Source organism: Sapajus apella, unplaced genomic scaffold, assembly GCF_009761245.1.
Source record: "Sapajus apella isolate SASKATOON/1434 unplaced genomic scaffold, GSC_monkey_1.0 scaffold8, whole genome shotgun sequence".
NCBI classification, from domain to species: Eukaryota; Metazoa; Chordata; class Mammalia; order Primates; family Cebidae; genus Sapajus; species Sapajus apella.
The window spans coordinates 26447361-26470792 of record NW_022436948.1 but is presented as its reverse complement, the minus strand read 5'-3'; the positions used below and the strand labels follow the sequence as shown (position 1 = coordinate 26470792).

General features: G+C 42.8%; 1 protein-coding gene across 2 annotated transcripts in view; it reads left to right on the top strand.

Moving 5' to 3' along the window:
* The first annotated feature begins 18732 nt into the window (after positions 1-18732).
* CXADR (CXADR Ig-like cell adhesion molecule) overlaps positions 18733-23432 on the top strand; it is a 71152-nt gene continuing 66452 nt past the window's right edge. The window contains exon 1 of one of the 2 annotated variants that reach the window (XM_032277147.1): positions 18733-18998. In XM_032277147.1, coding sequence (XP_032133038.1) covers positions 18956-18998 — 43 coding nt within the window. In that variant the 5' untranslated portion in view covers positions 18733-18955. The remainder of the gene's footprint in view (positions 18999-23432) is intronic. The other variant, XM_032277146.1, reaches the window with a different exon arrangement.

Genomic DNA, 23432 nt, shown 5'->3' with positions numbered 1-23432 from the left:
GCCCAGCCTCAATAATACTTTTAAGAATCAAAATTAATGCCCAAAAACTCCACACAAAAAAATAATTTTTTAAAAAAATTATTATTATTTTTTTAAGTTCTGGGGTCTATGTGCAGGTTTTTTTCAGTATCTTTCCAGAAAAAAAATCATGAGCATTTTAACATACACACACACACAGACACACACACACACACGTTTCACACGAATTGTGTTATATGATAAACGGTTTTGTATCTTCTTGGTAAACATGTGCCATGGTGGTTTGCGGCACCTAACCACCCATCACCTAGGTATTAAGCCCAGCATGCATTAGCTCTTTTCCCCAATATTCTTCCCCAAAACTCGCCCTCCCTTTACAGGGCCCTGTGTGTGTAGTTTCCTTCCTGTATCCATGTGTTCTTATTGTTTAGCTCCCACTCATAAGTGAGAACATGCAGTGTTTGGTTTTCTATTCCTGTGTTAACTTGCTGACGAGGAGGCTTCCAGTTTCACCCACATCCCTGCAAAGGACATGATCTCGTTTCTTTTTACGGCTGCATAGTATTCTATGATGTATATGCACCACATTTTCTTTATCCAGTCTATCATTGAGCAGATAATTTCTACCCTTTTTTTTTACTCAAGTTAATTTTAGCTGGGTTTCTGTGATTTGAAATTGAGAAAGTCTTGCTTAAAGTATCATTTCCCAATGCTATTGTAAGCATTACCTGATGTCATACATGTATAGTACTTAGGAAAGGCTTGGTGCATGTATACATGCAGATTATTATGGCTGTTGTTATTGCAATTTCATTTCACTGCCTCTACCATCCTAAAATACTCCAAACGCCTACAGAATTTATTGCAGCTATGCAAAATTGTAAAAGCAGCCCTGTCTACAGAGATCCCATGGGATGACCCCACGTGCTGTGTTCCGCATCCCATATGCATGGGTACTGACGTTAAGCTTCTCATGGGCTGCTCCTGGCCAGTCACCAAGCGTGGCAGAGAAACAAAGGCAGACCCATTTTTTACCTGGTAACTTAGGTTTGAGGACTCCCCATAAACCTGGACAAAACTTTCTTAGAACTGCACTGCACTCTAAGAATCCTCCTACTCACTCTTCCTTCCTGCCCTCTCTCCTTCCCAGGGATCAGATCAGTGTTGGATCCGAGGCTCTCTTAACCCTCCTCTTCTAGGCTCAATTTTCCCTCACAAGTATTTTCTCCAAGAAATTTCTTACCCTTCAAATCCTGTCTTGACATCAGTTTCTAGAAAGAACAGAAGTAACATTTGTTCATAATCTCTCTTTTTATTCCTGTGTGTACATTTCTTCCCAAATAATTCAGAACTATTAAACTTGTTACACACATACAAGCACACACACTTATGTTCCTAACCAAAGGCTAAAACTCCTTGGCCATCAGGTCAGCCTTAGGGACTCGGTGGTGGTACTTAGGGGAAGTCGGGCTGTGGTTAAAACAGACTTACCAGGAACCACAAGATGGCAGATTATCAAGAAGCTGAATCACGGACAGTTATTCCTCCTGACTCTTGTATGGGCTTTTCTTTTTCCTTTTTTTTTTTTTTTTTTTTAACTGTAACTTCTTAAGACATAGAAAAAATTTCAAGTATTTTCTAGCTTAATTTTCTGAAACACCTAGATTCCTTGAACCCTGGTGCACTAGCCATAGCTCCCGTCTCCCACCGCTCACCTCTGGTGATTCAGGCACCACATGGAAACCACGTAGGCCAAACACTTTACCACCACTTATCCTCCTTAAGTGAGTGAAGAATTCTCCTTCAAAAGAGTGAGCTATTCTCCTTCACTTATTTACCACTAATTGATCTCCAAGAGGATTAGCAGGTCCTCTTGAGAAACAAAAACACAGAATTTTTATACTTCAGGAGTTGTTTTATCTTCCTTAACCAGCTCCTGATTTAAAAAGGGTTTTATCTAAGCAGTTGAACCAGACTCTTGCCTGTCTAGCCCATGAGGGTATACCAGAACCCAGGGACCTGGTACCATAATCCCCAGCAATGGGTCACTAGGTGTTCTTCAAGACACAGTCAAGCCACAAATGATGTCCAGTGATTCCGGAGCCACCACACAGAGAACATCTGCATGTTGCAACAGGCAAGGTGTATGCCAGCCCAGAAATCTGACCAGTAAACTAAAAAGCCTCGTGCTTTACCTGGGCAGGCACAGTGGACTGTATTTACTGGTTTTATGATGTTGCCTTTGTTTCAAGATAATAATGACATCATAGCACTTGCAGGCATCGTTTCAATAATGGTTCATTTTCCTAGGTACTGGGAGTCTCCCTCCCGTGGCCATCCACACTACTATGCCACAAACTGATAACCATTATTGCTTCTAGAAAAAGTCTAGGTGACTGGCAATCAGGTATAAGACAAAATTTTTTCCTTTTTTTTTAGACAAAGTTTCACTCTGTTCCCCAGGCTAGAGTACAGTGATGTGATCTCAACTCACTGCAATCTCTGCCTCCTGGGTTCAAGTGATTCTTGTGCCTCAGTCTTCCGAGTAGCTGGGATTACAGGCATACACCATCATGCCTAGCTAAATTTTTTTTTTTTTTTTAAAGTAGAGACAGGGGTTTTACCATGTTGCCCAAGCTGGTCTGGAACTCCTGGCCTCAAGTGATCCACCTGCCTTGGCCTCCCACAGTGCTGGGATTACATGCATCAGCCACCATGCCCAGCTACAGTTTTTTACTTTTAAATCCTTTATATCTACTAAAGTTGGAGCTACATAATTGCATCACCCACTCAAGAAATAAATAAAATAAAATAAAATAGAGGTTGTGCTATTCGTACAGAAATTTTAGATGGCCTTACTAGTATCAAAGCAGAGTTCACAATTTATACAATTTGGAATGATACTATTCTCCAGTCTCTAGGTCTTTCTCTGGCACGAACCTTTTCCAATGATACTGTAGTTTTCTACTACCTGCCATGCGAACACCTGGGTCTCTCTCCTTCACACCTCTGGGTCCTGCTGAAAACACCATCCATTCTTCCATCAAAAACATAGTGTTTCAATATAACCATGGAGTCTGTCATTTGGATCTCATAATACCTTCTATCCAAGATTGATAATTTCCTGGCTTGCCCCAACCACCTTGTATTCACCTTCTGTATTAGCCTGTTTTTGCATTGCTATAAAAAAATACCCGAGGTGTGGTAATTTATAAAGGAAGGTGGTTTGTTTTGGCTTATGGCTCTGCAGGCTATGCAGGGAGCATGGTGCCAACATCTGCTTCAGGTGAGGGCCCCAGGAAGCTTACAATTATGACCAAAGGTGAAGGCAGAGGCAGTACATCACATGGTGAGAAAGAGAGCGAGTGGAGGAGGAACTAGGCTCTTTTGAACCAGCTCTCGCTTGAACTGAGTGAGAACTCACTCATCACCAAGGGGAGGGCGGTAAGCCATTCATAAGGGATCTTCCCCCAGCATCCAATCCCCACCCACTAGGCCCCACCTTCAACACTGGCGATTACATCTCAATACGAGATTTGGAAGAGACAGTCATCCAAACCATATCACCTTCTAATATGCTTAGACAAAGTAAAATTTTTCCATCGATCAGCATAAATAAAATTTCTCCAACAATCAGCATAAATCCTCAACAACACACTCTTTGCCACTTCAGGTGGCAATCCCAGCAAATTAAATACAAAATCACATATACATATGCATTATAGGCTGGGTGCAGTGGCTCACGGCTGTTATCCCAGAACTTTGCGGGGCTGAGTAGGCTGATCACTTGGGCCAAGGAGTTTGAGACCAGCCTGGGAAACAGGGCGAAACCTCGTTTCTACAAAAATTATTTGGGTGTGGTGGCACATGCCTGTAGTCCTGGCTACTCAGGAGGCTGAAGTGGGAGGATCACGTGACACCGGGAGGTCAAGGTTGCAGTGAGCTGAAATCATGCCACTGCACTCCAGCCTGGGCAACAGAGTGAGGCTCTGTCTCAAAAAAAAACAAAACAACAACAGCAGCAATAACAACATATATGCACTTATTTTTCCTAGTAAGGAGACTCTTAACTTTACCATTTTTTTTTTCAGTCAGTGGCTACCTAAGGATAAAAATTAACTTGAATAAAATTCTCCAAGTGATAGATAGCCACCAAAAAAACTTAACCATGTAGCTGATGCCATGTAGCAGTGCCTGGTCCATATCCATTCTGCATTTACTATTACCATATTTCCTATGGGCAAGCCCCAATGACTGACTGCCTGAGGACTTTCTTTAGCTGCAGGAGTGTGCTAAACCCCTAAGGGACAGATGGAGAAAATCTGGGAGTTAATGCCTCCAGGAAAAGCTTTTAACCCATTGACAGATGGAAGTTAGTGAGTAAATACCCCAGCTCCTCACCTCTCAGATGGGGACAACTCCAAGACGTACTTACATAATCTTTCAAGATCTCCCTTTGGGATCGACCCAATATCCACAGGGTCAACCTGCTTACCAACATAGCCTCTACTGGCTTTTTTCCATGGGTTGTCTGACTTCCCTATTCCTCTACTTGCGTTTGAGATCACTTTCTACTCTGCACTCAAATCTGTACCTTAGGGTCAGCTTCTGGGGAAAGTTCTCAGCCCAAGTTAAATGATTATGCTATTGCATCTCTTATAGATTATCCATTGTGGCTATCAATTGGTTCATCTCTGCTTAAACCAATCAATACTAAATTCACAACGCCTGCTAAGTGAGACCAGTTTTATAGCCGTCTTTGGAAATCTACCTGTATTTCACTGATCCCTTCTTTAATGGTAAATCAGACCCTACTCTGTACTTAAACTCACTATGCTCTACACCAAACTAGAGGTGGCTTATAAAGAAAACACAGTACTCTTCCTAACATTTTAGGCTTTTGTGCCCAGCATACTTTCTTTAAAAATTTCAGCAACTTTTTGAAGCCTTGGGGGAAAAATAAAATTAATGAAAAAGGAGCTGACCTGGAATATCATGGAGGCTAAAAGTTTCACTGATTCCGTTTTGTTGAAGATTACCCTCTGGTTTGGCTTGTTTTTTGCTTTCGTTTGAGATCTGTCCTTCTTTTGGCTTTTAGTAACTGGACTTAAGAGACTATTTGGGTTTTAGTAGCTGGACTCTGGAAACAGCAGGCATGTTGTTTGGCAGATGGATTTCTGCAGTTCTACAGACCAAACCTAATTATCCATTTTGAGTTGTCATTCTGAGTTTCTGTTTGAGTTGCCAATGTTTGTCCATTGGATTTTTCTCCTGTCCATTAAGCAATTTTCCCGCATGATAGAGCATCTACACAAAAAGAATTTCAGGAAACCAGCAGCCATGTGTTGAGACCCATAGGGGAGATGCTGAGATTATTCACACAAAGTCCCTTTTTCTCCTTAGGCAAGCGAGTAGGAAATACATAATACTAGAATAAAGAACTCAAAAAAGATGTGACCTAACACATCTACAAGACAGTCTGGAAAATTCCTATCATGTTAACAGCACAACATATGTACTGAATGCATTTCTACTTGGTCAAGCCAGAGAATATTTAATCTCCATCTGAATAACATAAAAATGAAAATGCTATAAATTGCAACTACCTAAATATTTTTTGAATCAATACATACCAAATATGTTTAAGTGTTCTTTTCTCATTTTTCTTAAGTTTCTACAAAGGGTCAACTGCCACCCGCACCCGGCATCTCCTGCCATATCTGAAGTTTGGGCAACTCACTGACCCAACAGAAATTAGTCTCCCTTGAGCGATACCCACTATATTCCTTCCATTTCTTCACTGCTTAGCAATAGCACTGCCAGGGAAATGGAAAAAAACAAAAAAGGACAAAATCCACCACAGTTTATTTTTATATGCAATAAAGTTTTCATAAAAGCAAAACCATAATGCTTAATGGTGACAACAAAGCTTTTTAACGAGACTTCATAAACCTTTCCAGTGCTTTAAAAAACTTTATACAATAGTTGTTGTACCTATTTTGGGGGTACATGTGATATTTTGATACATGTATACTATGTGAATTGATCAAAATAGGGTAATGGGGTATCCATCACTTCAAATATATATCTTTTCTTTGTGTTGGGAACATAGCAGTTCTTCTCTTCTAGCTATTTTGAAATAGACAATAAATTATTGTTAACTAATTTCCCTATTGTACACTGGATACTACAACTTATTCTATCTTACTGTACCTGTCAAGTGTTTTTGAATAAGAAACATTTAACTGGCTTTTTTAAATTTTTTGAGACGGAGTTTCCCTCTGTCACCCAGGCTGAAGTGCAGCAGTGTGATCTTCGCTCACTGCAACCTCCGTCTCCCAGGTTCAAGCAATTCTTCTGCCTCAGCCTTCCCAGTAGCCGGGACTACAGGTGCGTGCCACCACGCCTGGCTAATTTTTGTAGTTTTAGTGGAGACGGGGTTTCACCATATTGGCCAGGCTGGTCTCAAACTCCTGACCTAATGATCCACTCACCTCAGCCTCCCAAAGTGCTGGGATTACAGGCGTGAGCCACGATGCCTGGCCTGTTTAACTGATGTGTGTGTGTGTGTGTTTTTTTTTTTAAGAGATGGGGTCTTGCTGTGTTGCCCAGGTTGAACTTGAACTGAACTCCTAGGCTCAAGCAATCCTTCTGTCTCAGACTCCCTAGTAGCTAGGACTAAAGGCACAGACCTTTGAGCTTGGCTTAACTGACTTTTTAAGCTATAAAAGTAAGGATAGGTAAGATCACCTGGACAGCATGTCTATTTACATAATAGTAGAGTTCCTCCTTTATCAGCTATGTACAAGTTTCCTTGTCCTTTAGCGTTTGAGTTGTGAGCTGAGATAGTATGTTCTTGCTACCAGGAATCCTAAATTAAATCAACATACCTACAAATGGCTGTCCTAACAGGGAGTCATCTAGTATCCAAAGAACCACCTTTCCCGGTCGACTCTTACTGCTCCCAGATACCCACTCCACTTCCCCTTTCTTCTCTTCTTCATTACTGATTAGTAAAATGTGTGGTTGATATCGTCCCAAGCTCATTAATAAGGTCACCAAGGCTGCCTGCGATCTGTGGTTCCCAGGCATTCTATTCTTGCTGAATCACTACTCCTGCTACTCACTCTTTCAGTCCTAATCAGGGTCCTTCCCTCCTACTTTCCACGCCACTGCTATCAGCCGCTACCTGAGCTAGACACTTATCCTTTCCCGGAACAGCTGCCAATTCTCCCTCTCACTTTGTGAAATGAAAATGTAGCCCTGTCTCCCTAAAACTATAAACGATATTAGTTCAACACCAAAGAATCCACACTTAGCCCTTATGCCATCTATGCTCTTTGGTTGAGAAGGAGAATAAGGTCTGACTCCTAATTCTGTGTCTGAGCAAGAAAAGATGCTTTACTGGAGTACTGACTTGGCCTGGTGAATCCAAGTCCCTCCAGAAACATTCTTATAAATATTTCACCATGCTCTATCAAGAACACTATAGGCTAAATGAGTTTGGAGGCTGCCTTGGGAAATTAACTACATTCATTTACAGCATCATTGCTATGAGAAGATACATTTAGTTTTACATCCGATATAAAAAACAAACAAATTCCTCAAAGGAGTATAATCTAGGTTCCAAAATCTAGATCTCCAGCCAGGTCGGCTCTCTTTCTGGCATCTTCATTTGGATGTCCCTCAGGCACTGAAAACCTAACATTTGTACGCCACTAAACCTGCTTGTCCACTATTCCCTGTTTAATTAGTAGCACCTTTTTACATTGATTGCCAAACCTAGAAAACTGAAACAGTTTTGTTTCTTGTTCCTCACTGCCCATATCCAGCTGGGCTCGAATTTTTGCTAGTCATCCCTCCAAAATATCTCCTAAGCCTCTCAGATTGCTGTAACAACTTGACTTCAGACCCCATCAGTTTTACTGTGACTATGAAAACAATTTCCTCAATAATTTCTCTTTGTTTTTTTCTGCCCTCTTCAGATCCATCCTTGGCACTGCCTCAAGAGTTTTCTTTCCAAAACACAGATAGGATTATGACAGGCCCCAGTTTAAAAGGAAAGAAAAAAAAAGCCAATCTTAGATTTTTCTTGCTGCTAAATCAAAAAGCCTGACTTCAGAAGAAGAGGGATTCTTGCCCGTTCTGTCACATTTGAACACCTAGGCAGTAAAACAAGGATTTTTTCTGGCAGCACTTCTCCAGGAGTCTCAGATGTGAGCCCCTAAATGAGGCCACGGAATAGGTCTAATGCATTCAGTCTTCTCTCTTCAGGTGCCCTAGAAAAATCTTCAATAAGTCCCTCATCACCTTGAGCCAAAAAGATGCATGGAGAGGAGGCTGCCTCTTGGATTCAAGTGGGGATTCCTGCTAAAGAAATAATCCCTTGGCTTTTCTGTCTAATCTCAGATTTCCAATAACCAAAGTTAAGTTTTGCATTAATTGTGGATTTTAAATCCCCTCAATCACAGTTTTTCTGAGCTCTCCCCCTTTCCCTACCTTCCTAATTTGCCTCTTACTCAAGTTTAATGGCTATATTTTAAGTTGTTAAGGCATTCTATAAATGTTCTGTTCAAACAGATTTTAGAATAATAATTTAGAATGCCAATCATTTTCTCCCTAATTATAATTCTGAGTTGAAGCTGCAGGATTTGGTGCAAATTTTGAAAGAACACTTTTGGCTGGGCATATGGCTCATGCTTTGTAATCCCAACACTGTGGGAGGCCAAGGTGGGAGGAGGATAACTTGAGGCCAGCAGTTCAAGACCAACCTGGGCGACAAAGCAAGTCCCTGTCTCTCTCTCATTTTTTTAAAAAGCACACTTTTTCTAAAATCTAGATGCATTCAGCCAACAAATATGTTTGAGCCTATATTTAGCACCAAACACTAAATGAGATGCTGGAGCTATAACAGTAAGGAAAAACCGACATGTTCCCTGCCCTCACAGAGCCTACAGTTGGGTGAGTGGGATAGGCATGAATCAAACAAATAACACATTCAAGTTTGAAACTGCAACTGTAGAAAGTGCTCTAAAGGGGAGGTGACAGGTGCTTTGAGAAATTTAATGCAAATTATTATTTTTATTTTTTGAAATGAAAGGTCTCACATATTTATTACTGAACCCAGCCAACCAGCATGTTCATAATAGATTCAGAGAGAAAAAATATATTCCCAATGGAATATGTCCAACTATCCAGATAGTAGTGACATTTGCAGCTTGACATGGTAACATGGTCATGAGCTTGAGACAGCATAAATATGTGTGCCATCTCATGTGCAGTTCCTTATAGACCCAGCTTAGTTCTTCTCCAATGTCTCCTTTTGGAGTTGTACCTGATTTTATTTTCAGTTTGAATCCATATCCACTGGGGAACAGGACAATTTTGCTTTTGTCTCTTTGCCAGGAATCGCTTAACCTGGACAGTCCTGTGAGAAGACATGGCGAGAAGTGGAGTCAGACACACACCACGATGGTGAAGAAAGGAAGAGAGAGCTATAATGCAAATAAAATCAAATGTAGTCAGAGGTGTCCCTTAGAAAAGGAGACTGGATCTGAAATAGTAAGGATGGCTGGGAAACACCCACTTGGGAAGGTCAAGCATTCCAGGCAAAGGGAACAGCATCTGCAAAGGAAACAGTTAGAGTGGGGATGGGCAGGTTGAGATGAACTTAGGGAGGTAGGTAAGTGGGAACCCTTCAGAGTTAAGTATATCTTTATCATAAATGCAGCTGAAGTCCTTGAATCAATACTTTCATGAGGAGAAAATAGGTGTTACTGGTTTCATTCTAATCAAAAAAAGGGAGACTTATTCTGAATTCTATCTCTGACTCCCAAAATATCTGTTAGTGCTTTAATGTTCTACGACTCTAGTTTCCTTACCTGTAACAAGTTTACCTCAATGCTTGTCACCTCCAGTTTTATAAAGGTATTTTAAGGAACAATGAGTCATAATTGCTGAGTTCTTTGAACCCCTTGAATGAAAGATGTTACACTGCCTATAAACATAAAGCATTGTTATTATCTATCAGACAAAAAGCTGTCTCCAGCCAAAAAGAAACCAGCAAAGCATAAAGTATATGAGGCACCATCCACTTCTGTAATATTTAAATTTATAATCTGGGTATAAATTAAATGGGTTTAACATTGGGTCAAGCCCAGAATCTTTGATCTATAATGCCCATAGCACTATGCAAACATTGAATCATCTAATCTCAAAATTCCCTGTTGCTGTGTATGTCACAAACACCAACCATTATAATTATTTCTTTGATTTTTTTTCCTAAAGTGCACCACCAAAGTTAGTGTTAAACTCTCAGAAAAAGAATGCAAATTAGTCATTATTCTGCTAGTCTTCTTTCTTTTTATTCAAACACACAACCAAAAGCATCTGTATGCCAAAATACAAACATGATCACAAAGATGAAGGAAAGCTTAAATAAAACAAGAAATATGGGAGCCACAGTGGCTCAGGCCTGTCGTCTTGGCCCTTGAGGAGGTAAGGTTACGCGTTCGAGGCCAGCCTGAGCAACATAAGAACCTCTCATCCATTTAAAAAAAAAAAAAAAGCAGCTGGGTGCGGTGGCTCACACCTGTAATCCCAGCACTTTGGGAGGCCAAGGTGGGTGGATCACGAGGTCAAGAGATCGAGACCATCCCGGACAACATGGTGAAACCCTGTCTCTACTAAAAAATAATACAAAAATTAGCTGGGCATGATGGCGTGCGCCTGTAGTCCCAGCTACTAGGGAGGCTGAGGCAGGAGAATTGCTTGAACCCAGGAGGCAGAGACTTCAGTGAGCCGAGATTGCGCCACTGTACTCCAGCCTGGTGCCTGGCAACAGACCAAGACTCTGTCTCAAAAAAAAAAAAAAAAAAAAAAACAAAACAAGCAACAGACTTTTATTGCTGGGTAAACATCTTTTCTTTTTCTTATTTTTAGTACAGAGCAGATTTGGTACTTTGTGAACTGTTTTGGTGTAAGAAGGAAAGTAGAAAAAAGGACTAGAGATGAGGATACTATAAGAATTGGAACTCTGGCAAAAGAGGGGAAATGGAAACGGAGATGGGACAAAAATTTATATAGGTTCATTCTTTTTCTTTTTCTTTTCTTTTCTTTTTTTTTTTTTAAGACAGAGTCTTGCTCTGTCACCCAGGCTGGAGTGCAGTGGTGCAATCTCGGCGGACTGCAACTTCTGCCTCCCAGGGTCAAACAATTCTCCTGTCTCAGCCTCCTGAGTAATTGGGATTAGAGGTATGCCCCACCATGCCTGGCTAAGTTTTGCATTTTTAGTAGAGATGAGGTGTCACCATGTTGGCCACGCTGGTCTCAAACTCCTGACCTCAGGTGATCCACCTACCTCAGCCTCCCAAAGTGCTGGAATTACAGGCAAGAGCCACTGCGCCTGGTAGTTCACTCGTTTTCTTTCCTTTCACCAATACAGCTTACAGTACAGACGGAGGGAGGGCGGGACATGCAAAACCCAGGGCCCTTGAAAATGTTTTAATTTCTTTTAAAATCAGAAGAAATAATGATATGATCCAACTTGAATTAAATTTGCCTTTATAGCAACACTGCTATAAAAACAATTATTATTCTTTTTAATGGTAGGAGGGGTTCACAAAGATAAAAGTACGTAAGTCCCCTGAGAGTCAGAATGTGGTTCTGGAAATGCCCTATATTAGATATTTAAGGAAAAATTACTGAGGACATCCTTGACAATTTATTTATTCTACCTGAACACTAGAGAATTCCACAAAAGCAACTGAATACGGTATTTGAGAAGTAATTCAATAAACTGAATGGAGCAAGCTAAGTGAAAAAAAAAAAAAAAAAAGCCTGGGCCGATTACAGTGGCTCATGCTGTAATCCTAGCACTTTGGGAAGCTGAAGCAGGCAGATTGCCTAAGCTCAGGAGTTTGAGACCAGCCTGGTGAAACCCCATCTCTACTAAAATACAAAAAATCAGCTGGGCGTGGTGGCAGGTGCCTGTAAGCCCAGCTACTCAGGATGTGGAGGTATGAGAATTGCTTGAACCCAGGAGGTGGAGGTTGCAGTGAGGAAAAACAAAAGAAAACAAACCAAAATGAGAGGCACACAATGATTTCAGATCATGTAATTATTGCATACATACGTATATTTAACATGTTTAAAGAAATAAAAGAGATAACGAAGTATAAGTAGGAATAAGAAACCAAGCAGATACATATTTTTTAAAGCTTAAATATTATGAATAAAAACACATAACTAATAAAAACTCTTCAGGAGAACTGAAAATAGATTCAACACAACTGAAGAGCAAAGTTATTAATAGGTAAATAAAACTGAAAAATACCACCCAGAATTCAGCTCAGAATATCAAATACATTGAAAATACGAGAGAATCAGATATAAAGGGCAGTGAGGGAATAAAACCTTTTGGATCAATGGGGAACCTTTTGGAAATCCTAGCATGGGAAAAGGTCAACATGGGTACTTCAACTATATCAGGAGGCTGTGTTCAAAGTATTAGTTAGCTGTTCAACCACATTCCAATACTGCTGCAAGTTCAAGAGAAACTAGGAAACAGCCACCAGAGGAGATGAGGTGACTCGTGGTCACAAGCCCCCCTCCCCACACAGGACTAGGGGGGCAAACTCTGGGCAACTCAGAGGAGAAATTAGGTGACTCATGGCCACAAGTCCTCTCCCCACGCAGGACTAGGGGACAACACTCAGCAACTCAGAATTACTTGGGGATATATGCCCAGGCAGCCCTGGCCAGCAATGGCAGCCTACTCGGGTTCCCTTCCAGGATTTGATGGTATTAGGATACTGAGAGTGAAATGAAGGTGGGGCTAAAAACAGAGGGATTGGTTTAAAGTTAGTTTAAAAAGAAGTTAAGCTTAGGCAGGAGGATTGCTTGAGCCCAGGAGTTTGAGACTAGACTGGGCAACATGGCAAGACCTCATCTCCATAAAAAATTTAAAAATGGCCAGGTACAGTGGCTCACGCCTGTAATCCCAGCACTTTAGGAGGCTGAGGCGGGCGGATCACGTGGTCAAGAGACTGAGACCATCCTAGTCAACATGGTGAAACCCCGTCTCTACTAAAAATACAAAAATTAGCTGGGCTTGGTGGCGCACACCTACAGTCCCAGCTACTTGGGAGGCTGAGGCAGGAGAATTGCTTGAACCTGGGAGGCGGAGGTTGTGGTGGCCGAGATCGCCCCATTGCCCTCTAGAGCCTGGGCTAGCAACAAGAGCAAAACTCTGCCTAAAACAGAATGCTTAAAAAAAAAAGCCAGGTGTGGTAGGTGCCTGTGGTCCCAGCTACCTGGAAGGCTGAGGTGGGAGGATCCCTTGAGCCCAGAAGGTTGAAACTGCAGTGAGCTCTGTTTGCTCCACGGCACTCCAGCTTGTGCAACAGAGCAAGACCTTGTCTCAAAAAAAAAAAAAAAAGGAGAAAAAGTTCAACACTGAGATCCTATCTTTGCCCCTGTGTACTCTGGCGTAAGACTGTATGCTTATTTATGGAGTTAGTAAAACGAGGGTCTTTGGAAGAAGGAACATAAAGGAGGTCTAGGGTGTGAATACTATATTGTATACAGAGGGATTAAATGAAAATTCATTTGCTAAAGTTGATGCCCCCAGTCCTCTTCCAGCCATCCTCCCAGAAAGCTGACCACCCTGTGTTTACATTGAGTGTTGACGAGTAGCGGTCCTTTCTAAAAGTAATTTTATTGGCATTCCCAATTTGACTCAATCTGAGAGCACAATAAAAAAGCATCAACTATAGGCACAGACTCTTTTTTCTCTATTTTCTATCCTTTTTTTTTTTTCTGCTCTATTTTAATCTTTGAGCAGAAAACCAGGAATTACCAGACACTGGAGGAAGGAAACCAAACCAGCATGAAGAGACCAAAAAAAGAGAAGTAAGCAACTGAAAGAAACAGATTCTTCTTGGATAAGAACACTTTATTGTATATTTTTAGAGACAGAGTCTCTTTGTGGCCCAGTCTGGAGGCAGTGGTGGCTGCAATATAACTTCAAACACCTGGGCTCAAGCAATCCTCCTGCCTCTGATTCCCAAAGCACCGGGATTACAAGTGTGACCTACCACGCCTAACCTTTGGATAATATTTTTAAAGCACATCAATAAAATCATCAATGTTTGTCTGTATTATATAAATGTATTGCTTTTATGTATTTATTTTTGGAATCTGCATTAGAAATCTAAAAAAAAAAAATCTGGCCCGATACAGTGACTAATGCCTATAATCCCAGCTACTTGGGAGGCCGAGGCAGAAGGATCCTTTGAGGCCAGTAATTGAAGACCAGCTTGGGAAACATAGCAAGACCTCTGTCTCATAAAATAAATTAAAAAAAAATTTGAGGTGACTGGCTAAGGGTTGATTTACTTATTTTGAGACAGGGTCTCACTTTGTCACCCAGGCTGGAGTACTGTGGCACGATCTCAGCTCACTGCAGCCTCAACCTCCTGGGTTCAAGGAATCCTCCCACCTCAGCCTCCCAAGTAGCTGGGACTACAGGCTTGTGCCACTATGCCCAGCTAATTTTTGTACTGATGGGGTTTCTTCATGTTGCCAAGGCTAGTCTCAAACTCTTGAGCTCAAGTGATCCACCCACCTTGGCCTCCCAAAGTGCTGGGATTACAGGGGAGAACCATCACACCTAGCCTGACTTATAATACACATGGCATACAACTAAAAGGTATATATTTATACATTCATTGCTTAGGGGCAAACATAACTTTTGGATGGTATTGACCCATAAAGCTAATGTTCCTGGTAATGTAAATAGAACACACTAGAAGGAAACCTTCATTTCTTAAGAATAGTATTATCATTTTTCAGAAAAAATAAAAATTAAGTGTCACATGTAATAGGAAGTTTCTTGATTCACATGTCTTCATATTTCAAGCTGAGAAGAGGTGAAAATCCTTTAATTCTTAAGTATAAATTAACCTTTGAATGAATGGGATTGTAGGATTTAAATAATCTGTGGGTGTGTTGGTAAATCCATTAGTGCTGAGACATTTTTGCAAGGATGGATGCTTTATTAAGCACAGTTATTTGTGTATCTGTAATTATTACCTTCTTGATGGATGAGGGATCATCACCTTTAAGCTGGTTTAGAGGCTATATAATGAGGAGTTCTTGGTGCTTTTTACTAAGACAGGGCATTTACTTAATGGCTGTGCACTATTTCTTAGCTTGGTTTGAAGACACAAAAGAATAATTTATATGTTCCAGAATAAATAAGATTATCTTATTTTAGCTTCCAGAAAACAATTTCCAAGCTGACAACTACCACAAACGCATTTTAAGGTGTCTTTAATATATTAATACATTTCACATAACTGCATAATTTTACCTACTGTTTTATGAAATAATTTAGTCACAAACCAAAGTCTAAAAATGACTTCATGTAACTTTTTAAAGAACAATGGTTCCCCAAATAAGATAGACTGTATCTTTCAAGATTATTTAAATCTTAGAATGGTAGGCACATTTAAAAAAAAAATCTGTGTTCAGTAATCTAAAAAAGCAGAAAAAATTAAGCTTGTAAAACTTACATTTTAAAAAGTACACTCTGGGCCAGGCTCAGTAGCTCACACCTATAATTCCAGCACTTTGGGAGGCTGTGGCAGGAGGATCATGAGGTCAGGAAGATTGAGACCATCCTGGCCAAAATGGTGAAACCCCGCCTCTACTAAAAATACAAAAATTAGCCGGGCGTGGTGGCGCAGGCTTGTAATTCCAGCTACTCAGGAGAAGGAGGCAGGAGAATCGCCTGAACCTGGGAGGTGGAAGTTGCAGTGAGCAGAGATTGCTCCACTGCACCCCAGCCTGGGCGACAGAATGAGATTTTGTCTCAAAAAACAAACAAAAAGATATATTCTGAAAAGATCTATTTAAGGTGTAATGATTTGTTACTGCACCGATATTTAAATTTCATTAACATATTGCCATAGAAAATAAGCATTTGACTCAGCTTGAGAAACACTTGAGAACCTACTATGTGCTTTCAGGAGTGAGGAAGACAAAAAAAAACGTGCTTTTTCATCCTTATAGAAGTATTTAGAACAAGGAAAGCAATTAATAGGTCTGCAAATGCCTAACACAGAAGGAGGCAAAAGCTACGAATATAAGAAAAAGTATCAGGAAAATCCTTTTGGGGAATTCCTCCTCCTCTCGCTCTTCTTACTTTCTTGGACAGGGTCTGGCTCTATCGCCCGTGCTGGAGCGCAGGGGCATGATCATGGCTCTCCTCAACCTCAGACTCCTGGGCTCACTTTATTAGCTCCTCTTACTGAGATCCTGCTTACGGGGTTTCTGCACATAGTAAGTGGGAGTTAACAAAATTAATATTGGATATTTGTCCTCCCACCTCCGCCTCCAGAGTAGCTGGGACTACAGGCACGCGCCACCACATTCGGCTCATTTTTTTAGTAGAGATGCGGTCTTGCCATGCTGCCCAGGCTGGTCTGGAACTCCTGGGCTCAGGTGATTGTCCAACACAGCCTCCCAACATGCTGGGCCACCACGCACGTCTTTCTTTTTCTTTTTTCTTTTCCTTTTTTTTTTTTTTAATTTTAACTGTTCAAGCCACACTGTTGCTGGCTTTAACCTTTTGAGTAATTTCTAAGATTTACTCTAGTGTTTGAAATAATTCCTGAAGCGTGGGTTTTATTTCTATTGCAGGAAGTGCTAAGGATAGTTAACTTTATAACAAATGCGTGCTACTTTAAAGCAGCAGTGAATACTAAGAAAAGTTCTTATAGAACAGTGTTAAACAGATGAATAACTTCAATACTTGCTGTTTTCTCCTTGATTTCATTACGTATAATATGGTGAGTGAAAATTTAAAATATTATTTACACTCAATTATATCCAATAGAATTCCTGTTTGCTCAAATAGGAAGTCCCTAGCCGTTATTCATGTTGTCCTCCGTCTGTATTGAACTTTTAATAGGTTGCAAAAGCTTTGGCAGAACTTTAGAATCAGATCATACAGAACTTTAGAATTAGATCACTTTGCAAAGCCACTTCGTCTCACTACTACTGGTCATCTGTCATTTAAGCTGCCATAAAGCAGGATTCCACTCAAATCAAGTTAAATTAGAATCACAGAAGTAAGGCTCAGGCACTAGTATTTTTTAAACGTTCTCCAAGCAATTATAATGTGCAGCCAGAATTCCAACTCACCAGGCTAAATTGCAGTTGCGCAATTTTGGTCTTCCTGATAACTGATTTCTTTGCCCTTTCTCTTTTCTGGTTCAATGCATAAAAGTTTTCCAATATTAGTTTTATTAGCTTCCGCTTACTAAATTCTGCTTACAGGTTCTTGCTTAGTCTAGATAGTAAGCAGGAACTTACTATATAAGTTGACAGACTACGTAAGCCGATACACTACCTAAGCAGAAAACCTGTAAGCAGGAACTCAGTAAATGGAAGCTAATTAAAACTATATGCCAGGCAGGGTGCCAGCATTTTTTGTGCATTATCTCATTTAACGTTTATAGCAACCTCGAGGTAGAAGCCGTTTCTTTTTTGAGGGGCGGGGGGGATGAACGGAGTCTTGCTCTGTCGCCCAGGCTGGAGTGCAGTGGCGCGACCTCGGTTCACTGCAACCTTCGCCGCCAGGGCTCAAGCGATTCTCCTGCCTCAGCCTCCAGAGTAGCTGGGACTAGAGGCACGTGCCACAACGCCCGGCTAATTTTTTTTTTTTTTTTTTTTTGTATTTTCAGTAGAGACGGGGTTTCACCTTGTTAGCCAGGATGGTCTGGATCTCCTGACCTCGTGATCCGCTCGCCTCGGCCTCCCAAAGTGCTGGGATTACAGGCGGGAGCCACCGCACCTGTCCGGTAGGTGCCATTTCTATGAAACCTGACCAGTTAATGCCCCACTCCGCAGCCCAAGCTCTTACCCACTGCTTCTCTTCTTTAATTCACTCCTGATACGGAACTGTCGTGACACTCCAAAGTCTGTATGTAGTTATAAATAAACGTTATCTGGAAGAGCAGCCGAGAACAAGCCGCAAAATAACCCAAATGTAGTGGGCACCAGAGGCAGAAATGATACTGCAGGGTTGGCGGAGACCCGATACTGCAGGTCGGCCTCCCACAGAGCTGGATTACAGGCGTGAGCCACCGCTCCCGGCCGAGACCCACTTTCAAAGTCACTCACGCGTCCTTCCTAGCCAGCTTCAGGGCTAGGACAGCCTTTATGTGCAAGGGGTAAAAAACAGGTATTTCCCAAATCAGCAGCAGCACAGGGGCTCGATCCTTACTGGAGATGGTGAAAAGCCTTCTCGCGTCTTTTATGTCAGCCCACGAGACTCATTAAGATAGCGAACCCCAGGGGGCTGTCCAGGTCGCTTCCAGAGAGCCTGAGGTCAGAGACCCTGCCCCTGGGGCAGACGACGAGGGGTGGGGCGGGTGGCGCCGCCAGGGGTGCGCTGGGTGGGTGCAGGCGGGCGGAGGCTCGAGCCGCCCTAGCGGCGGCCCCTCCGGGTGTCCCGCGCCTCGCCTTAAAGGAGGGCGCCAACGCAATTTCAGTATCTGGGAGACCGGCTGCCCCACCCCCGCGCGCAAAACCCTGATTTAGCTTAAGGGATGGAGGCGGGACCCCGGCGCAGGCTCGCGGCGTGGGAGGCTACCGCCCGCGCCCTCAGACGCCGCGCGCAGCGAGGCTGAGAGTTCCGCGCCGGGAGGGTCCTGGGGGCCGAGGAGCGCCGCGCTCGGTTGTCAAGGCAACCCCGCGCGGCTGGAGAAGCCGGCGCTCGCCGCCCGGCCCGGGCCGCTTCCGGAAGTGACGCGAATTCACCTGCAGAGCTGGGGTGGGGAGGAGGGGCGGAGGGTGCAGAGGTGTCGCCGCTGCCGGGAGCCAGTCGGGAGCGCGCGAGGCCCGGGGAGCCTGGGACCCGGAGCGAGAGCTGCCTACCTGCAGCCGCCGCCCACCGACGGCAGCCACCATGGCGCTCCTGCTGCGCTTCGTGCTCCTGTGCGGAGTCGCGGGTGAGTGGGGGCCCTGGGGTCCTCAGCCCCCGCCCAGCCCGGGAGCGCTGGCTGCCCGCAGCCACCCAGGAACAATGGGTCGTGGGGGAGGGGGCGGGCGCGATTTGGGGGCGCTGCTGCGGCGGCGGCGGGGCGGGCAGAATTGCGCAGGGGCGCTTTTGCGGGGCCGGGCGCCCCAGCCTGGCAGGGTGGAGCCGCGGCGGAGGGGCTCGGGCGCGGAGCGTCAGGTGCGCCTCGCGGGTCTCGCGTAGAATTCTCTGCCCCGGTGCGGGCTTGCCCTTCTTTACTCTGGCCCTCTCCCTTGTCAGCCTCCGTGTCGGTTCTATCCAGCGTTACCCGATTTCAAAAGCCTTGGGCGGCGGGTTTTCAGGTGTCGAGTCGCCCAGGCGGGGAGGCTGAATTGAAACGCCATTATTTAATGGCCAGGAGCTGCGCCGCGCCTCGGATCGGCCAGGCTACCTCTAGGAAAGAGGCGCTGAGCAAACGCCAGCCTGGACGTGCTTAGTCTCCTGAAAGCAGCCGGCCCGGGCAAGAGCTAAGCCGACGCACACTGTGAAGTAGACCGTGGGAAATCAAAAGTGGGTGCCCGCAAAATACAGCATTGGTTTCTGCAGTCCCGAGGCAAAGTGCAAAGGAGAATTTCAGTGACCTCGCTTTTAGGTTTGTAGTGAGTCGGTTCATTTTGAAGATAAGACGGACTGAGTTGTACAGGGTAATTGCGACTGCTCCTTTCTCTGGGAGGGGGGAAAATGGCATGTAAAAATGCGTGGACCATTAGGAGGCATTTTTACATGCCATTTACATGCCGTTTTTTGCCATTTCAAAAAACGGATGTTTCCATGTCAGTCTTTTAACCAATTGATCTTGTTTGTCAAATTAAGCACTTGCTGCTTTTTGTAACCAAATAATTCATTTTTTAAAATCCTAGGTGGGATCCTTAGTGTAGCCCCTGGAAGGATAATTTTTTTTTTTTTTTTTTTTTTTTTTTTGTTAAGTGCTCTGAAGCGGGATCGGGTGGCCCTTTCTGTGGTGATGGCTCTCTGCTTCCTGTTGAAATGTTAATTCCATTGTTGGGTGCCACAGCTGTGAGCATTACTCATGGGATCGGCATTCTATTAACAAATCTAATCTTCTATCTGAGCCTATATAGCACTATCTCCACCTTTTTGATATATATCGTTTAGACTTGGCTGGCTGAAATGTCGAAAGTAACGCTTCCGGAGAAGATGAAGGGTCATAGAGCCAGCTTACATGGTACATTCCCACTTTTTTTTTTTTTTTGTCTAGGCTGAACCTGAAATTCAAGTTGAGAATAGTGTTTGTGTTTTCTGGGGGGGGAAATGTTTTAGCCCACATCTAAAGCAGAAAAGTGGAAGAAGATAAATTATGTGGGGGAACTATTTTTATGGGAATATTTAGAAAATTGGATTTATTTTTCATTTTTTGGAGTGCTTCACTTTGATAGGCACAATCCTAAGACATAATATTTTGATACATAGAGTCATTGTGCTCATAAGATATACACTATGGTACAGTGAACATCTACTCGAAGGACCAATGTCTTCAGCCAAACAAGACAACTATTTCTATTCCAATTTTTCTGTTTAAGAAACAGCTGAGGCCAGGCATGGTGGCGGTAATCCCAGCAATTTTGGAGGTTGAGACCAGCCCGGGCCACATGGCAAGATCCCACTTCTACAGAAAATAACAAAACAAAACCCAAAAACAACTAGCAAGATGCAGTGATGCTTGCCATCGTCCCAGCTACTTGGGAGGCTGAGATGGGAAGATTGCCTGAGCGTGGGAGGTCGAAGCTACAGTGAGCCCTGATCATGACACTGCACTCTAGCCTGGGTGACAGAGTGAGACCCTGTCTCAAAAGAGGGGAAAAAAAAAAAGGGCCAGGCTTGGTGGTCCACGCCTGTAATCCCAGCACTTTGGGAGGCCGAGTTGGGCGGATCACTTGAGGTCAGCAGTTCGAGACCAGCCTGGCCAACATGGTGAAACCCTGTCTCTACTTAAAATACAAAAATTAGCTGAGCGTCTTGGCATTTGACTGTATTCTCAGCTAATTGGCAAGCTAAGACAGAGAATTGCTTGAACCCGGGAGGCGAAGTTTGCAGTGAGCCGAGATTGCGGCCCTGTATTCCAGCCTGAGCGACAGAGCAAGGTTCTGTCTCAGAAAAAAAAGAAGAAACAGGTCAAACTAATTGATGGGTGGCTTTATGGCTTTATTTCTTCAGATATTTCTGACCACTTAGAAATGCATTGTTATGAACTCAAGTTCACTGTTAACATGATCTGACTCCTACATTAGCAAAACAAGGAAAAGACTTTCATATTTAAATTACACTGTCAGTGATAGATACTCCTCTAGCTCTAAAAGAGTTTTGTGGTGTAATCTGGCTGCAGATGGGACTCCTTTTGATGCATTTTTATTGCCTCCCTACTAGTGAGTCATACTACTAGTAATCCATAGTAGCAGCAGTAGTAAGCAGTGGCAGTAGCAGTAGTAGTAAAATGAAACCCCTGATCAATTACTAAATGCCAGATACTGTTCTAAGGGCTCTACGTACCTGTGTACTCAATATACCAAGCAACCCAAGAGGGTATTTATTATAATTATCCCTGTTGTACAAATAGAGAAACAGAGGCACAGAGTGGTTATGTAACTTGCCCAGGTCACAGATTTGCCCTTGAATCTATGCTGTCATCACACTGCTCTTCTGCCTCTACAGCAGCCACTTCCTCTTACTACCACTGGTCATCTGTCATTTATTAAGATCATACTGTTGGTTTGACTGTGTGCCAAATACTCAAGCCTTTTATTTTATTTTATTTTTTTTCTCCTCCCACCCTCCCTCAGGCTTTTATTATTAGCTCCTTAATGTCATAGTCTTAGTTGAATACTTTGAGGCATTGTGAGGATACTAGGATTCTCCAGGGCTTGGGTCGACACATGGCCTGTGGACCTGCAGCATCAGCATTACTTAGGGATCTTGGTTTGGGGTGGTGGTCTTCACATTGCCAACATGAATAGAACTAAAAAAGTCTGGTCTCCCAACCCCTTGTTAGCTATTTGATGGTGATCAAGCCTTACTGTGTGTCTGTTGCCTTATGTGTCAAGAATGGGGATCCTGGGGCAGGTGATGAGGGTTGGAGGTGGGAGGGTTGCGTAGATGTTGGTCAAGGGATACAAAATTAAATCCATTGTCCAACATGGTGACTGTAGTTAATATCAATGTATTATATTTTTGAAAATCACTGAGTAGATTTTAAATGTTCTCTCACCACAAAAAGTATGTGAGGTAATGCATATTATTTATGCATTCCCTTGATTTAGCCATTTCATAAAGCACACATATTTCAAAATGATGTGTTATGTATAGATAAATATACACATTTTTTGTCTGAAAAATAAATAGCAAAAAATCAAACAAATAGGGACTTTACTATCTGAGAGTTGTTGACGAGTAAAGTGAGATGCTTATCATTTTGTTTTACCTGTAGCCTTTACTTTACATTAAAAAAGAAAAAAGATAAGATGTGATCTTTATCATCTCCATATGCCCCTCTTAATCATTTCATTCCTGCGATTATACCACCATCAGAGGAAAAGATGCCTCTCCTTCAGGCAAGCTCCTTATCCTGTCTGTTGTGGGGTCTCCATTGATTACCAGCTTAACTCATTGCACTATATCAGAGGACAGGGCCATTGCCTGTATTCACTGTTGCTGTCCCTACATGATCTTTTGGCTCCTGGCAGACAGCTAGTGTTCAGCAAGTCCTTTTTGCATGTCTACAAGTTTCAACTTCGTTGCCACTAGGCCTGTGTATAAGATAGCACTCTCTTTAATTCATCTCTCTCTTCCTTCTCATCTAGTAAAGATGATCCTTACAGTAATTATTCCACTAGTCATGTCTTACTCAGTTTTTAATCTAAAGAAGTTGAGCTTCAGCTTTATCTCTGACCTTGTTCTATTTTTTCTCCTGCTTCAGTTGCCAAAGGTTACAGTAATGCATGTGCCAAATTGGTTTATCTCTTTGGAGCTCCTTGACACCTATTTTGGTTCTTTCCCACCCTGTTGACCTGCCCTTTACTACCTTCTAAAATAGGTCCCTTAAATGTCAGCCTTTCTTATGGTTTAGCCCATAGCCAATCTTGATTTTAAACCTCTTATATCCATCATAGTACTCTCTCAAGCAGTTGCTAGTAAATTAAAAATATTTTCGGGCCGGGCGCTGTGGCTCAAGCCTCTAATCCTAGCACTTTGGGAGGCCAATGCGGGTGGATCACGAGGTCAAGAGATCGAGACCATCCTGGTCAACATGGTGAAACCCCGTCTCTACTAAAAATACAAAAAATTAGCTGGGCATGGTGGCGCGTGCCTGTAATCCCAGCTACTCAGGAGGCTGAGGCAGGAGAATTGCCTG